The sequence below is a fragment of the Ranitomeya imitator genome, chromosome 2, assembly GCF_032444005.1.
Source record: "Ranitomeya imitator isolate aRanImi1 chromosome 2, aRanImi1.pri, whole genome shotgun sequence".
In the NCBI taxonomy this organism is placed as follows: Eukaryota; Metazoa; Chordata; class Amphibia; order Anura; family Dendrobatidae; genus Ranitomeya; species Ranitomeya imitator.
Window position 1 is genome coordinate 758822214 of NC_091283.1, and position 18651 is coordinate 758840864.

The following is an 18651-nucleotide window of genomic DNA, read 5'->3' on the forward strand; positions in this document are numbered from 1 at the left end:
CTCTATCATTGGTGCTGTCATGGGTGACAGAAAAACAATACATATGAATTTTAGCTTTGAATGCCTTGTCCATATAGGAGGCAAAAGTTGGCTCTGTAATAGGAAATTCACTTATTGAAGAAATGGCAGAGGATAACAACATTAATGAATCCCTATATTTAAATTACCGTATTTTTCGGACTATAAGACGCGCCGGACCATAAGGCGCACCCCAATTTGGGGTGAAAATTGCAGAAAAAAAAAGATTTTTTATAAGATGGGGGTCCGTCTTATTGTCCGAATTTACAGTATCTTACCTGAGGGCTGGCGGTGGCAGAGCAGGATCACAGGAGGCATGGTGTCGGCAGAGGTGGGGAGGTGCTGGGATGAGGAGGTGCTGGGATGAGGAGGCGCAGTGAGAGTTATGGCGTGAGAGGGGTCCCTTTCCCCCGGTATGGTGATGCAGCAGCCCGGGTGAATCCTGTTGTTATCGGTGGGGGCGGCCATCTTCCTGAGGCCACGCGTGTGCAGATGAAGTGCTCTGCTTCCCGGGGCTTCAGGAAAATGGCCACGGGAGGCCGCGCGTGCGCAGATGGAGATCGCGGTGGCCAAGGAAGCAGAGCGCTCCATCTGCGCACGCGCGGCCTCAGGAAAATGGCCGCCACCACCGATAACAGGATTCGCCCGGCTCTGCTGCTTACCGGGCTGCTGCATCACCTCGCCGGAGAAAGGGACCCCGCTTACTGCGCCACCTCTGCCGCCACGGTAAGCCTGCATTGCGACTATTAGACGCACCCCCTATTTTCCCCCTTTTTGGGGGGGGGAAGAAAAAGTGCGTCTTGTAGTCCGAAAAATACGGTATACACAATTTTTCTATAATGCAGAATAATGTTTTGTAGTCTGATTTCATACAAAATATTTGATTCCAATAAATGCATTTATGAAAAACCTCTTTGTTTATTGTATCATGTCCTTAATAACTTTACTTCTTAAATCTTGTCAAGCACATTTACATCATTAGAAAAACTATACAAGTAATTACATTTGCAATACTCAACCTCAGGATATCCGACAAAAATACATAGTCAAAATGACTTGCGGCAGGTGTCAGAGTTCTGCAAAACAAACATTTACACTACAGATTTCCAAGTGTGCAGTGGCAGACTCATCTGTAAATTCCCCACTAAGGCTTCAGGAACTCCCACAATAGCAGTTATAAGTAAATCTTCACACTGATTTTGTGTGCTCTCCGAAGTATAAGGCACTGAAAACAATGGAACGATCTAGGGGGGGGGAAAAAAAAAAAAAAAAAAAAAAGTATAGCGAGTGGTCTATTTCTAAGGCCGGGTTCACATTGCGTTAATGGCAACGCAGTAATGGCATCCATTACATAGCGGCACTAACGCTATGTAACGCAGGGGTGTCAAAACTGCATTCCTCGAGGGCCTCAAACCATGCGTGTTTTCAAGATCTCCTTAGCATTGCACAAGGTGCTGGAATCATTCTCTGCAGGTGATTAAATTATCACCTGTGCAATGCAAGGAAATCCTGAAAACATGACCTGTTTGCAGCCCTCGAGGAATGCAGTTTGACACCCCTGATGTAACGGATACGTTAGTACATGTCATGCGTTAGTGATGTGCCGTCATTCTGTGACGGGCCCTCGGACACTGTCTGCAGCGTTCCGGGGTCAGTCACCGCTAGCGCAGACGGACCATCTGTGCTAGCACAATCGCATAACGCGATCTTTAACGGCACTTGCGTTAGCGCAGTCCGTTTAACGCATGCGTCGAACGGACTGCCCTAACGCAATATGAACCTGGCCTAAGGGTAGTTCCAGGCCAAAATTATTAATTAAGGTGTGGAAATAGGACATACATAATACTTCTACAATTCAAGGAGGGTTTCCATCCAGGAAAGATTTGTGTGCCATCGTGCAAAAGGGAGTTCAATTGATTCTATATCCTAGAAAGCACATCATGGTACTGTGGATCTAGCATCTTCCTGGGGTCCATTAATGAAAGAGGTTTGTCCCCTAAACTTTTCGGGCTACCAGTAAAGGCAGGGGAGTATCGGAGGACAATAAGTTTACTTCCATATTATTGTCCTTTCAGGTACTGTGAGAATATGAACATCTGTACTTTAAGACAACTGGCATAAACCCTAGAATATGGCTTCAATATGTGACCAGTGCATCTCCTTTGTAGTAGATGGAGCTACACTGCGCTTTAGGAATACTTCATTTTGCAATTGCTAGGGATCTCAATGTTTGGATGATATTTGGATTACATTTTCCCTGGAATCTGCTATCAATCGTTCAAAGCAAGAAAATTCGTCGATACACAATGTATGAAACATTGTAAAAGTACCAGAACATTAAATTCAGAGTCTACTGTCCTTTTTAGCAGGGTAAACTTCCATCAGCCATCTCGTGGTCTGCATTGTCAGGGAGGTGGACACCCAAACTTTGTAATAAATTGGAAGCTGGTCCAGCCAAGCCAGATTGAGAGCTGCATGATTCAAGGAGATTTGTCACCAAATTTAAGTCCACATCCACTGGGGTCAGGTCTGGCTCATCAGCATCCACCTCAGCTTTATCGGTCTTGGAATTAGCTGCACTCTGCTTGGCAAAAAAAAAGGAAAATTAGAACAGTTCTGTATTGGCGACTTATACACACTACTCCAAAATGAACTCAAGAGCAATAATCTTATAAAATTCTACCTGATTGATTTGAATAAAATTATTCCTCACCACATTTTTCTTTTTGGTGAAGCTTTTCCCTATGTCTGTGTGTGCCAATTCTTTGTCCATAATGTCCATATAAGAGTGAAGGCTTTGCAGGGCATCTGCGTTCAGTGGTGTGGCCTGATCACCTCCTAAATAATCATCATCATCACTGTTCAGTAACTCAAATTCTTCTTCTGAGACTAGATCATCAGAATCCAGTTCCTCTGGGCTTGGACCTGAGAAAATAAGCGAATAGAAAATCCCTTTAATGCATTTAAAGTCTACAAAGATCAGACAAAAAAAAAAAAAAATGGTCAAAGAAAGTATCATAAATGTCAGTGACACACCATTGGAGGCTTGCAATTGGATGCAGCAATGTTGACAAGGAGCAGGAGAGTGGCAGAAGCAAGACTACATAACATCATCCTGATCCTATCTCACTGACCAGGATTGGTGCTAGTCCTGATCCTGGAAGTACAACCCTACAGGGTGCAACAGGCAATGGCTACTGCAACATCTAGGTGGTTAGACAATGGCGGCTCCCTCTGTCAGCCATACCCACCCCCGTTACCTCATGGGTGCTGATAGGCTGCAGTGGCTTAACCCCTTCACAACCCAAAGCCTGTTTTCACCTTCATGACCAGGTCAATTTTACAATTCTGACCAGTGTCACTTTATGTGGTAATAACTCTGGAACGCTTCAATGGATCCCACAGATTGTGAGTTTTTCGGGACATATTGTACTTGATTGTATTGTATTGTATTGTATTGTATTGTACATGATCGTGATAACATTTGTTCAATATAACTTGAGTTTGTGAAAAGAAAAAATCCGAAATTTGGTGAAAATGTCACAATTATCAAGCCCTTAAGCCAGAGACTTACGTCACACAAAATAGTTACTAAAATAACATTTCCCACATATCTACTTTACATCAGTACAATTTTTGAAACTTAAAATTTCGCTAGAAAGCTAGAAGGGCTAAAAGTTCCTCAGTAATTCCTCATATTACAGCAATGTTTATTTATTTATTTATTTATTGCACCACATCACATTTGAAGTGACTTTGGGGAGGCACATGACAGAAAACCAAAAGTGACAACAGTCTAAAAACTGCACCCCTCAAGGTGCTCAAAACCACATTGAAGAAATTTATTAACCCTTCATGTATGCACAGGAACTGAGGAAATGTGGAAAGAAAAAAAAAAAAAAAAAAAAATGAACATTTAACTTTTTTCAAAAATTTTTTTTACTTAAAGAAGGATTTTGCTCAGTAATCTACAGACACTGTCCGTATGGCAGTGTTAAACTGATTAAAGTGATACCTGGGTGAGGAAATCAGTCTTGTGGAATCAGTGTTAAGCCGGCGTTACACTCGGCGTAAGATAATACGGTCCGTATTTTACGGCCGTAATATGCTGAAAAGTCCCCAAAATAGTGGTCCGTAGCTCCTCCGTAGGCAGGGTGTGTCAGCGTATTTTGCACATGGCATCCTCCGTATGTAATCCATATGGCATCCGTACTGAGAGATTTTCTCGCAGGCTTGCAAAACCGACATACGGATATACAAGGGATCCATGTGCTCAAAAAATAATAAAAACATATATACTATAACTATATATAGCTTTTGCTATCTAGCGCTGGATGAGATAGATATATATATATATATATATATATATATATATATATATATATATATATATATATATATATATATATATATATATATATATATATATATATATATATATATACACACACACACACACCTATTCTATGTGTACACATTTATTCCACCTATTGTATTGTAAGCTGTCAGTGTGATTTTACTGTACACCGCACTGAATTACCGGCTTTTCTCACTAACACCGCTGCGTATTTCTCGCAAGTCACACTGCTGGTCCGTGTGTAATCCGTATTTTTCGGGCCCCCATAGACTTGCATTGGCGATTTTTTTGCGCAATACGGTGACAAACGCAGCATGCTGCGATTTTCTACGGCTGTAGAAAGCCGTATAATACGGATCAGTAAAATATGGCTGATAGGAGCTGGGGCATAGAGAATAATTGGGCCGTGTGTAATGCGTGTTTTATGGACGTATTTAATGCGCTCATACGTCCGTAAAACTCGCTAGTGTGACGCCGGCCTTAGAAGTTTTCAGTTAATGAGATGCCTGTGCTTCAGGGCAGGACTGTAGGCAGATTCTCATCTTGGTGCTCTAGGCAAGAAAAACCTAGGAAAGACCTGCCCACGGGCCTCCCCAAAGCGCAAACTGTCTCTATGATTAACAACAGATTTTGGGGTCCATTTTCACCCGAGTACACAGATACCCCATATATGGGGGAAAACTACTGTTTGCGTGCATGGCAGGGCTCGAAGGGAATGAGCACCAATTGACTTTTTGAATGCAAAATTGTCTGTAGTCGATAGCAGATGCTATGTCATGTTTGGAGAGCACCTGATGTGCCTAAACAGTGGAATACCCCCTCCCCCAACTGGCCCCATTTTGGATGTGACCCTCAAGGAATTTATCTAGACATATGGTTAGCACCTAGAACCCACAGATGCTTCACAGAATTTTACAATGTTCATCTGTGAAAATATACATTTTTTTTTTTTTTTTTTTTTTAAAGGCCCCCAATTTTTTTCGTTTTTACAACGATAGGAGAAATTGCACAACATATTTTAGGGTCCATTTTCTCCTTCTGAGTTCAGATGCCCCATATGTGGTCAAAAACTACTTCTGAGGCACAGTGCAAAGCTCAGAAGCACCATATTGGAGTTGATATTACTGGAATGGTTTGAGGGTACCATGTCACATTGAAAAGCAAAAAGGGAACCTAAAACATAGCATTTATTATATCTATTAAAATGACAAGACACAACATAGAAACAAAACATGTGTATTAACCAATCGTTAATCAGAAAATGGACTGTTTATGAATAAAGAGATCAAAACAATAATGCTCAGGACAGATTGGTTTCTTATACTCCTAAGGCAGTTATAAGCCCAACCCAGACTCAGCATAGAAACCAGACGCATAAATCAACACATATCAATGCTCCTGTCTATGCCAGCATACTCATGCTCAAATACGTGAAAAAAATCAGTACCACCGATGATCACCCTTAGTATGCTTGCAAAAATGAATAGGGGTATATAATACAAAAGTGGAACAATCTCACCAAATGATGAAGACACCACACCACACCATTGGTATTCAATCAGTCATAAATCCAATGGATCAATACACGGCTCCATAGATCATTCCTGTTCAGAACTACCTCCCTACGCGTTTCATCCCAGAGGGGAATCATCAGGGGACAGGGCGGTCAAATAGTGGTCTTGATGATAAGATGCTCCGTCATCATTAATTTTCACATAGAGCCTATTGATAGGGAAGCCCCATCAGTCCCTAACTCTGGGGTTACTCCTGAAGGTGGAGATGCCCGGGTCTCAGACTTCTGTGCTGCTACAATATCATACACAGCTTCCACCCTCCCCCAAAGGGAGGAAAGGGGCAGGAGTAAAGGGGGTAACACTGGCTGGACAGACAGGGGAAAACAGGGCACTATCAGATGTAGGGCACACAGGATAAAATACTGCGCTGGCAGTGAATATGCATTTCTCTGTAATAGCGGGCACAGTAGTCACAGCCGCTGGCTTCCTGCAGTGACCGGGCAGCCACATGTGCCTGCTACTTAAGAGAAATGAATATTCACTTTGCCACTCCCATGGGCGTGGAGGGCAGTGAATACTCATTCCCTTAAGTAGCCTTCACACGTGATTGCCCCGCCACTGCAGGAAGCCTGCGGGACGGTCAAGTAGGATGATTTATTTTTTTTGGATGAGATGCCATGCATTCCAGTATAGGGATGAGAGGGCCATGCAGACCATGATAGGGATGAGAGGACAATGCAAACCCGGTTATACTCAATCAATACGTTTTCCCAGTTTTTCTGTGGTAAAAAATATAGTTCTTACCGATAACGGTATTTCTCTGAGCCCATGACGGCACCACGGAGAGAGGGGATCCGCCCACCAAGGACTGGAAACCTACGGATAAAAAGGCGGTACCACTCTCCTGCATCAGTTGTTTTACATAGAGAACGATGGGAGACTACTAAACATTTGTTAAATTTTAACTGTTTATCATAACTAGATACCGCGTGACTATTAACACTATGAGTAGACTATGGCACCATTTTGATGTGCGCACCCACAAGTGAAGGGAGGGAATGTACGGGTGCCGTCATGGGCTCAGAGAAATACCGTTATCGGTAAGAACTATATTTTTCTCTGATCGCCCATGACGGCACCACGGAGAGAATTGCATAGATAGTGCATTCAGGGAGGGACCACCGCCTCCAGAACCCTTTTACCGAAAGTAAGGTCTGAAGAGGAGATTAGGTCCAATCTATAGTGCCTATAGAATGTGGATGGTGAGGACCAGGTAGCAGCTCTACATATCTGGTCTATGGAAGCTCCGGCCTTCTCCGCCCAGGAAGTCGCTACTGCTCTTGTTGAGTGAGCCTTAACCTCCCCGGGAACGGACATCCCACTTGCTGAGTATGATAGACTGATGGCGTCTGTGATCCATCTTGCTATGGTGGCTTTAGATGCTTTTTTTCCCCTTCCGGGGACCCTGGAAACACACAAACAGAGAGGAATCCTCCCTACTCTCTCTAGTGACTTCTAGGTAGTGTAAGAGACATCTTCTTACATCTAGTGTATGTAATGTTTGTTCCTCCTTATTTTTAGGATTGGGACAGAAGGAGGGGAGAGATATCTCTTGAGACCTGTGAAATTTTGAAGCCACTTTTGGGAGATATGCTGGGTCTGTTTTTAAAATGACCCTATCCTCTAGGAATTGTGTGTAGGGAGGGTTAGCTGAGAGAGCCTGTAAATCGCTAACCCTGCGGGCCGAAGTGAGGGCGACTAATAGAGCTGTTTTGAGGGATAGATTTTTTATTGTAGATTCGTGTAATGGCTCAAATGGAGAATTAGTCAGGGCTTTAAGGACCAAGTTTAAGTCCCATTGAGAAACAACTTTTACTGGAAGAGGCCTTGATCTTCCTGCCGCCCTGATGAATCTAGCGACCCACCTATTTGAGGCTAAATCAAAATTGAATAGGGCTCCCAAAGCTGCCACGTGAACTTTTAGGGTGTTAGTGGCTAAACCCATCTCCAACCCGTTTTGTAGGAACTCTAATATGGAATTAAGGGGAATTTCTTTCCCTATTTTTGCACCTGATGATGACAGAAACTTTTTCCATATCTTGCCATACTGTCTTGTTGTAACAGGCTTCCTACTTTGTAACAGAGTTGAGATCAAGCCCGGAGAGAACCCCCTGCTTTCTAGTAATTTCCTTTCAAGAGCCAAGCTGTCAAGTGTAAGTTCTTGACCTGCGGATGACAGACTGGGCCCTGTGACAACAGATCTTGGAGGTCTGGTAATACCCAAGGGTCTGATATTGATAACTTCCTCATCCATGAGAACCAAGGCCTCTTCGGCCAGAACGGGGCAATTAAGATGACCAGCGCCCCGTCCTCCCGAATCTTCCTCAGCACTGCTGGAATCAGAATAAGAGGAGGAAAGGCATAGACCAGATGGTGACCCCAAGATATCAGGAAGGCGTCCACAGCTACTGGGTTCCCCAGGGGAGATAGGGAGCAAAAGGAGGTTACTTTTTTGTTTAGATGACTCGCAAAGAGATCTATTTTGGGAACGCCCCATCTTTCTGTGATCTGGGTGAATATCGCCTGATTTAGTTCCCATTCCCCCTGTTTTAGACTGGACCGACTGAGGAAGTCTGCTTTGTAGTTGTCCACTCCCCTTATGTGTAAGCTTGTTAGGGATAAGAGGTTGCTCTCGGCTATTTGCAGGATTGAATTGGTCACCTCCATTAGATTTTTGGAACGGGTGCCCCCCTGGTGATTTAGATAAGATACTACCACCCGATTGTCCGACATTACTCTTACATGGTGAGAGTGAAGGACCCCCAAGAATTCCTGAAGGGCAAATTTTACTGCAAGGAGCTCCTTCATGTTGGAGGATTTGTTGACTGTGGATGGAGACCAAGTGCCCTGGGTTACTAGGTCGCCCAGATGAGCCCCCCACCCTGAAGGGCTTGCATCCGTAGTCAGGACTTTCGAGATCTGAATTACCCACGGGACTCCCTGGGAAAGATTTTTCTGCGATCTCCACCATGTCAGAGAGTGATTTGTGCGAGGAGATAGAGATAACTGCCCTCCTAAATTCTCTCCTAGATGGATTTGCTCCGACAATATCTGCCATTGAAGTTCTCTTGAATGTAATTGGGCCCACTGGACTGCAGGGATGCAAGAGGTCATAGAGCCTAAGAGGGACATGGCCTGACGGAGTGTTATGGAGGGGAGAGATTGGGTTCTCGATACTAAACTTTTTAGTTTTTGTATCTTGTACTCCGGGAGACGACATTCCATCTTTTTGGAGTCTAGAGTGAGACCCAGGTACTCCTGGACCTGAGAAGGCATTAGTCTGGACTTTCCCATGTTTATTAGCCAGCCCAATTCCTTCAGAGAATGCATCACTATTGCCAGTTGATCCTCGCAATGTTGCGGGGAGGAGCCTATCACCAAGAAATCGTCCAGATATGGAACGATTAGGGTATTTTCTTCTCTGAGGTGAGCCATTACCTCCGCTATCAGCTTTGTGAAAACTCTCGGAGCTATGGCAAGACCAAATGGTAGAGCTGAAAACTGGAAGTGTTTTAGGACTCCCCTGATGTGAACTGCCATCCTGAGGAATCTCTGGTGATCCTTGTGTATTGGGACGTGATAATATGCGTCCTTTAAGTCCAGGACCACCATGAAGCATTGGGGAAACAACATCTTGATAGATGACTTTATCGTTTCCATCTTGAATGCTTGAACCTCCAGGAAATCGTTTAATTTCTTTAGATTTATAATAGTCCTGAAGGAACCGTCGGTTTCTTCCTCAGGAATAGAGGGGAATAGTACCCTTGCCCTCTTTCTTGTGGGGGAACCTCCAGGAGTACACCCTTTTTTACTAACTCGATGACCTCGTTTTCCAGAGCCAGCTGTTCTTCTGCCGAAGATCTTATGGATGTCATCATAAAAGAGGGACGGGGGCATCTTTTGAATGTCAGCCTCAGGCCTGATTCTATAATGTTCAGAATCCATTGACTGGAGGTAATCTTTTTCCAGGCTGGAAGAAAGAGAGATAACCTCCCTCCCACCTGGGGCGAACCTTCATTGAGAGGGTTTCTTGTTATCACTGGGGTTTTTGTTAAAGATGAACCCCTTGTTTTTGTTCCTCTTATCCTCCCACTTTCCCTGGCCTCTCCCAGGGTTCTTGCGGAAAAACCTCTTGTTCCGAAAGGGCTTCCGGTAAGAGGGGAGACCAAGGGAGGGAAAGGACTTTTTCTTGTCCCCGGCTTTTTCCAGGATGTCATCTAATGTGGAACCGAACAAAAACTCCCCTTCGCAGGGGATAGTACATAGTTTTGTTTTTGTTTGCAGATCGCCAGGCCAATTTTTAAGCCAGAGGGCACGCCTGGCCGCATTAGCGAACACTGCTGACCTGGCGGCTAAGGCCTCTTTCACACTTCAGTTATTTGGCGTCAGTCTAAAACCGCCATTTTCCTCAAATAACGGATCCGTCATTTTTTTTGACGGATCCGTTATTTTCCCATAGACTTGCATTAGTGACGGATTGTGACGGATGGTCGTCCGTTCCATCCGCCATGCGACGGATCCGTCGACATTTGGCAGACGTTTACTGAAAATAGACGGACATTGGAACGTTTTTTGTCAACGCCGAAATGGCGGATCGCGACGGATCCGTTGCATCCGCCATTCCATAGAATGGGCGCCTATGGGCGACGGATCCGCCGCAACCGTTTTTTCGGCGGATCCGTCGCCCCAATCCGTTTTTTCAATTGCGCATGCTCCAAAAAGTAGATACTTCTCCCAGACAACCCCCAAGTAACGGATCCGTCAAAAAAACGGATCCGTTAGAACCGTTTTCGCAACAATTGTGACGGATCCGTCAATCCGTCACTATGTCGGTAGTGACTGACGCCAAAAGACTGAAGTGTGAAAGAGGCCTAACCTGATAGAGTCTGCTGAGGCGTCAGCCAGAAAAGCCGCCGCTCCCCTTATTACAGGTAATGTTTTCAGCATCAAGTCTTGGGAGGTTTTCCCTTTTAATTGACCCTCTAGTTGATTTAACCAGATCATTAGGGAGCGGGATGTGCAAGCTGCTGCCACTGCTGGTTTCAGGCCTCCTCCCGCTGACTCCAAAGAGCCCTTGAGGAAGGCGTCCGCCTTCTTGTCCATAGGGTCTTTTAGGACCCCCATGTCCTCAAAACGGGAGAGCGAATTTCTTTGATGCTTTGGCTATTGCTACATCTAATTTGGGGGCTTTTTCCCAAAAGGAACAGGATTCATCCTCGAAGGGGTATTTCCTTTTCGGGGTTAGAGTCTTTTTCATGGGTTTTTTCCATTCCTTTTTAATTAACGCTGCAATTGCTTCGTTAAGCGGAAAAGCTCTTCTCTTTTTTTGTTCTAATCCCCCAAACATGATGTCTTGTGCTGACTTTTTGGGGTGGGAGTCTACTAGTCCCATAGTACTCCTCACTGCCTTTATGAGGCCATCAGTGTCCTCTAGCGGGAAACAATTGTGACCTCCTGAGGAAGAAGTGGATGATGAGGATGAGGAGGAGGAGTCGGAGGATGCTGAACTCGCACTATCGCTGTCAGATTTAGAGACTGGGGACGGGGACCTGTGTCTGGTCCTTCTCCGTTTTTTTCCTCTTTTTAGGGATCTAAAGGTGTCTTCCACCTGTTCTTTAATCAGGTTTTTAAGATCTGTTGCAAACCCGGGCAGGCTTTCAGATACTGTTTGCTGTATGCAGGAATTGCATAGCTGCTTCTCCCATGCGGGTGGAAGATCCTCTTTACAGATGGCACAGGCTTTGTGCTTTGTTTTACCTACGCTTTTCCTCCCCTAAAAGAGACAAATAATAATCTTACTGTCTCTATCTTTCACGAAGATCAACTTACCACCTCCAGGACCCATAAATACCGGTTGGGGATTCTCAGCCTCTGGCTTTTTCCCCCCCGACGCCGTGCTGGACTCCTTGCTGTGTTGAGACCTTTGGCGTTCTTTGCCGGTGTCCTGGTAACTTTTCTGCTGTCGCCTTTTTTGCTGCTGCTGAGGCGATGCTGTAGGTGGAGGTGATCCAGGCAGGGGAGACGCCGGGTCGCTCATACTGCTGCTGGTCTGCTGCCAATAACGCTGGCTGCGCCTGATGCTGCGACGATTAGTAGCTCCTAAGGCTCTTGCTGATAAACTGCAGAGCCGCTGAGAGGAAGTAAATCCCCCATTTTAAAACTCCCGCCGCTTTCCTTCCGGCGCCTGCGCAGTAGCGCTTAGCCGACGGCGAGGAGCGCCGAACGCCGGCGCCTGCGCAGACGCTTCTGCCTTTGGAACGCCCAAGCGACCTATCTTTTGGCGACGCCTGCGCAGACGCTTCTGCGCCGCCTTTGGAACGCCCAAGTGACCTATCGGCGACGCCTGCGCAGTAGCGCTCAGCCGACGGCGCCCAGCGTCTCGCGAGACCAGCGCAACTCCGGGCATGCGCCCTACTCACAAGATGGCCGCCCGGAATGCAGATATGGCGCTGCTGACCGGCACCCCCGGTCCTATGCAGACCCTACTGCGTGGCTCTGCATACCCGATGGCGTGCAGTGTGCAGGCTGACGCGTGCTAGGGGAGGGCCACGCCGCACCTCCCGCAACCACAGAGGGACCCCCCTGGATGTTGCCGCTGCTGCATCTTACCTGGGGAGGTGACCGCGAACTCCTTGTCACCTCCCCCGCACACCCTGTCGGCCCACTGGCTCCCAGCGGTGGCGCTTCGGGTCACCACCCTAGCCGAGGCAGAGGGACCCCAGCTGCCTGAATCGGACTGGTTGGCCCCGGAATTCCAACGACGACTGGTAAGTCCGTAGGTCTCCCATCAAGGACAGGAAACCAACTGATGCAGGAGAGTGGTACCGCCTTTTTATCCGTAGGTTTCCTGTCCTTGGTGGGCGGATCCCCTCTCTCCGTGGTGCCGTCATGGGCGATCAGAGAAAATTGGGTGCCTTGGCTTATACTAGTGTATATACATTTTTTTTTTTTTTTTTGCACAGCATAGATTTCAGCGAGTTAGAGATTTGAGAATTTCAGATCCATTATATAGATGTGTAAAATATACAAAAACAAAAAACAAAAAAACAAAAACTTACCAATGATCTTTTTTAAAGCACTTGTGAAAGAATCGACATCAAATGTAATGGGTACTTCTGGAAGATTCCTGCGTAGGTCGTAAAACAAGAAGCATGTACAACTATTAGTAAGAGTTCAGCAAAACCTGTCACTTAGAGGTTTGTATAATAAATGGGATTGGAAGGTACCTGCACATGACCTCATAACAAGGTGTAATCTATAGAAATGGAATCAAGACACATTTCAGCGCTTGGGGAAACAAAAAAAAATAAAAATATTCTTTCATGAAGACTAAAGATGTAAGCAAACAATTCTTTGCATGAATATCACAGAACATCCCATCAACCACACATTTTGTATGCCACTGATAAACTTTCACATCTTTAATAGATATGAGTGAGCACTAAAATGCTCGGGTGCTCTTAATTCCTAATAGTCGCATGCTCATTTAGAGAAATTTCATGTTACAGGAAAAAAAAAAAAAAGTTATATATTTTTCTCCTGTATAATGACTTATATGAAAAAAAACAAAAAAAACCACATTTTTGGTTTACTTAAATTTTTATATATTTTTTATTAAAGAAAAAAAATAAAAAATAGGGCGTGTCAGTGTAATTTATGAAGGAAGCAAGAACTGCCAAAAATAAGGGACTGATACTCTCTGCATTAGACATAAAGGAGGGCCTCATACACATTCTGCTCAAATTGTCATACATCAGTACTCCTAGATTCAAAAAGGTATGCACTTTTTAAGGGTTATATACCAAGGAAATGTTCTCCAGACCATGGAAGTCTATGGGTGAGCAATATAATATTAATAAGAGTATGTGCACACGTGGAGTCAAATCTCTGCATCTCTTGGCAGGATAAATGCAGCTGCAAAAATGAGTATTTATTAATTTGAGTGAAGTGAATGGTGAAAAACGCATAGAAAATTAACATGCTGCAGATTATTGGAAATCAAAAATACTCAACTTGTGCATGACAGTCAAGGTTTCTCATTCACTTGCTGGCACCAGGTTGTCACAAATCCGAGCAAAAAAAAAAACAAAAAAAAAAAACAACAAACAAAAATACACAAGGACAAAAACGCACCTGCAGCATGTGCACACAGCCTAAATTTTTTTTTTAACAAATTTTGAGGCTTACAAAGCAACGAAATGTGCTCGAAGATTTAATACTGTAAGGCTGAGAAATGTAACTCAGTTAATTATTTTTAAACTTTTTATTTTTTGGAGTGTTCTATATCACATTAATGTGCCCCAGGACACAGAATAGTGTATGGGTAACAAATGTGAACAAACAGGCAACATTTTCAAATGCTTTTTTTTGGACTATGAAATACCACCAAAATGTGAAAGAACGCACATTATACTGCATGGATGAGCAATCTAATCGTGAACTGATTTTGTAAATTTTACATACCACTGTATTGCAACAATAACCATGTTAGACTGTATAGCTGAGTCATTGAATCTTTAACAAAAGTTGGACTAAAATATTTTGAAAGTGTAGTTGATGTACTTATGCAGTCAAAGGCTTTGCAGAAAGTGCAGAGCCAGACGGAAGTTATGAGGAGGGTCATCCATAGACCCCTGAAAAGCAACAACTGGGGAGCCTCACTAAAATATTGAATATTACAAACACTATCTGTTGCTGTCATCTGGTGGTGTGGAAAAGTGTGGCCTAATCCAGGCTTTGTTCATTTCAGAGTGAGCCTGTCTGCATTCTCTGTTGACAGGAAAAAGCCAGTCTGTTATGACTCCCCCCCCCACCTCGGCGGCACTAAAAACCCACTCAGACAAGGCACATAGTGTGACAGGTTTGAGACCCCGTAGTTGAAAGTCGCAGCGGAATTAGCGAGTATGCTTGTTTGATTGGTCAGATATTGTGATAATTGATTTATCTCCACTGCAATAAAACAAGTGTACTACTAATTCAGAAATAACCGTTTATATGTGTGAAGCAGTTTAATGGAGATCTAGTGAAAAATAGGTGCTCCAAAAACAATAAGACATTTGTAAAAAGTAATCTTAATGTTACTTGAGCTGATATACACCAGGATTACATTTAAATGATCTTGATATCTTTATATCTGCTCTAGACTTTGGGTACGTATCTCATGTGTGATGATGTCATCATCACAGGATGTATAAATAGGTTCAAGATGCGGCTGACCTCGCCCTTAGAGAAAGCCGGTTTCTCCGGTGAAAATCGCGCGTCAGGGACGTTTGTCCCGATAGTAGTGTTATCTGAGATTACAGGCATGAGGCCATTCATCTATGTACATGCTGACTAACCATCATAGATCCCTGCATGATCAATAAATCTATGAGCTGCAGATGGTGGACTCAACTGTTTAGGTAGTTTGCGTGATTGGCTCATCCGCACATGGTCTCTCTTTTCTGACCGCACATGTATTTGAGCGTCAGGTACCATTGAACTGCAGCCGCTCCTGTGCCATGCAACTGCTCCTGTGCCATGCAGCTGCTCCTGTGCCATGCAGCCGCTCCTGTGCCATGCAGCACGTAGCATCTATAGCGGCTTAGACAGAATGCCGATGACAACCGCAGACAATACAAGTAGCGGATAGAGCTAGGGAGAATTTTTCAGACATGCTTAATCAGCAAAGATCAGCAGGCTAACGTTGCGGTGACTGACAGTGCGGATTAACCTCACACGGCTTGCTGGCTTAACAATGGTTGATGCTAACTACCTATGGTTGGAACGCTATTTGATAATGTAGACTTAATATCTAATACACCATTAGGATGTTTAAGAATAAATTATTGTCACAGGTGATAACATGCAAAGGTAATCGGATTGTGGTGACACATACAGTGTTAATCAGTGGGGGGGCTATAACCATTATTGCCTGTTGGTTTATTTATCATCTAATTGACCATCGACAATGCAGAGCCATTATCCAATACACCATTAGGGTGAGCATTTAACTCTACTAGAGACCTCAGTCTGAGGATATGCTGATTTTGTGATACACCATTGGGGGGGAGGGAAGGCGATTCTACTGTGAACCTCACAGTGAGGACATACTGATTAAAAATTGTCCCATACAACACATGGGTGTTGTCTATAGTTAAGCCCGGTGTATATTAGGAGTTATATACACGGGCTATTGATAGCATATCTAATTTTTACAAATGCAGGGATCTATAAATGCGCTAATTAGACAGTGCATGTAACGATTGTTATATTAGTGCTATACTCCATTCAATTAATGTAGGAGTGCTTTTAGCAATGGAGATTGAAACCCAACCTTTAATTTTAGGGACAATGTTGAGACTTCATCTGATAGATTTAAGTTATTTCAATCTTAAAGTCCAATACCTAATCAGGATCTAGCGGGTCACAGTGGTGGTTATAACATAACATTTACTGTGATCCAATATACATGTTTACATAGATGTATGGTAATTCTTTTATAAGAACCAAAATTTATTAACCATCACCAATAAAAGTTAAAATTTCACATTATTTTCCCCTTTTCCTTCCCTTGGGTCACGCTACTAATCACAGTGGTGTCCACCTATGTGAATACGGTCTTATCAGATTTGACTTTTTGCTACAAAATTTCCACGTCAAGCAGCCTGGAAATGTGCCCGTTTATAATTTGGGTCTGTGGGTGGCTGAGAACTTTCCTCTTCATTCCAAGGCATGTGTAGGGACAGTTGAACAATGGGCTGGGACAGGACAAGGACCTGGAATTGACGGACGATGGCAAGTCTGATTGTGCAAGGATAGGTGCAGGGCAGGAGGCATCTGCGCCAGTGTTTTGTACAGAGGATTGGGATGTACCTAGAACAAGGGAAGTGGCAATGGTGCCACCCGATGGCACCAATCATGGACACAGGCGCTCAGCCCACAGAGTCAAGTGCTTAATGATGTCCCTGATCATGCTTGTAGTGGTTAGGTTTAGTCATCATGCCCCCCAAAAATGGCCATTTTGTTAGTCTCAGAATTCTCTTTCAGAAAGTCCAACTCTGACGGAGTTAGGCACCAGTGCTGGTGCTCTGCAAAACAGTTTCCTGCTTTGTCACTCTGGTCACCCCATTTTCCGTGCTACTGATCGTGCACCCTCAGCGCTGCTGGCCTCGCTCTGCAAGCCAGCTTCGCAGGTTGGGTCCGTGACTTAGTCATCCACCACCTCACCCACCCTTGTCCTCGACTTAACAACAAGATTTAGCAGCAACTGTGCCAATCTTCCTCCTTAGCCACAATTTGCCGTTCCCCACTGTCATGTTCTTGTGGCCACTCAAAAGGTTTGTGCATCACTAAACAGCGTGTCCTCCTGTCCCTCTTGGAGAATGCAGGCCGAGAGTCCACAATCATGAAATTAAGTTGTAAAGAGCTAAATCGGGAGTCTCCTAGGGCGTGATCACTAAGCTCCTGGGACTCAACATGGTGGGAGGAAGGAAGATCAGGGTGAAGATTTAATGATCCAGACTGTAGTTTGGAGAGACTGGACGGTGTGGAAGACTGGATGGTTCTGCCAAGCCATTATCTGGTATCTAACCAACCACCTGTTTGCAATGCTTTGGCATTTAGAAGAGATGTACTGTGCCTCCCTGAAAAGTGGAACAGGAACCCATGCATCCTGGATAGGCATGTTTCTTGTGCTCTAGTAACAGGTGTAGTAACACCTGCCCCACATCCTCGGCATCTGCTGCACCATCAAGACTGCCACTTTTCTGTCCCTTAACACACGCTTTCCACATTTTGCACTTGCTAGGACTTTTGAAAACAAGTTTATTTTTAATAAAATAAATAAATAATTGGTTACCTGCAGCAGTCAAAGCCGTTTTGGGGAGTTTACTCCACAGTAATGTAACAAAGTACGCACTGAAGACAATCAAATTCAATCCAGAAAAATGTTTAAATGCTTTTTATAGAGCAGTGTTCCCCAATTCCGGTCCTCAAGAGCCACCAACAGGTCATGTTTTGAGGATTTCCCTAGTATTGCACAGGTGATTGAATGCTTGCTTGTCCAGGTGATGCAATTATCACCTGTGCAATACTAAGGAAATCCTCAAAACATGACCTGTTGGTGGCTCTTGAGGACCGGACTAGGGGAACACTGCTATAGAGCAAAGAAATGTACCAGACCACGTAATAACTGTGGCTGAGAAATGGAACCCTGCAAAATGTTCTTAAAAGCCTTCTCAGTTTTAGAGAGCAGAGATATATACTCCACACTACGAAATAGTGTATGGCTGAGAAATGTGTCCATTAGTCAACAAGAGGACTGGAAGTTATAGATAGATCAGTATCTTGAGCAGTGTATAAAGAATAACATACTATAAAATGTTATTGAATATACGGTACATACCAGGGAACCTCCGCTCCTTCGTGTGAGGACACATTTGTCATAAATGCCTTCATGCTCTCAGTCACTTCTGACATGTTGTATTTCTCCTCATTCTCAGTGGCAACTTCCTTTGAGCCTGCAGCATACTGTAATATTTGCTCCAACTTCTCTGGTGTCAAGTCCAACCAGCTGTCATCTTCAAGCAGATAAAAAAAAAATTACAAGACTAGAAGGTAGATGATCTTCGTATAAGTCCCACTGATAATGACCATCAATAGACAGAAAATGCAAACGAGTGGAAGGGTCTGTGGCAACCTTTCAAGCAGTCAATTCTATAT

General features: G+C 44.1%; 1 protein-coding gene across 1 annotated transcript in view; it reads right to left on the minus strand.

The window, feature by feature from the left end:
- Positions 1 to 912: 912 nt before the first annotated feature.
- ECD (ecdysoneless cell cycle regulator) overlaps positions 913 to 18651 on the minus strand; it is a 41476-nt gene continuing 23737 nt past the window's right edge. Inside the window, exons 11-14 of the mRNA XM_069753343.1 lie at positions 18335 to 18509; positions 13008 to 13075; positions 2732 to 2943; positions 913 to 2599 (exon numbers count right to left, since the gene is read on the minus strand). Of these exons, the coding sequence (XP_069609444.1) occupies positions 2381 to 2599; positions 2732 to 2943; positions 13008 to 13075; positions 18335 to 18509 (674 nt within the window). The 3' untranslated portion in view covers positions 913 to 2380. The remainder of the gene's footprint in view (positions 2600 to 2731; positions 2944 to 13007; positions 13076 to 18334; positions 18510 to 18651) is intronic.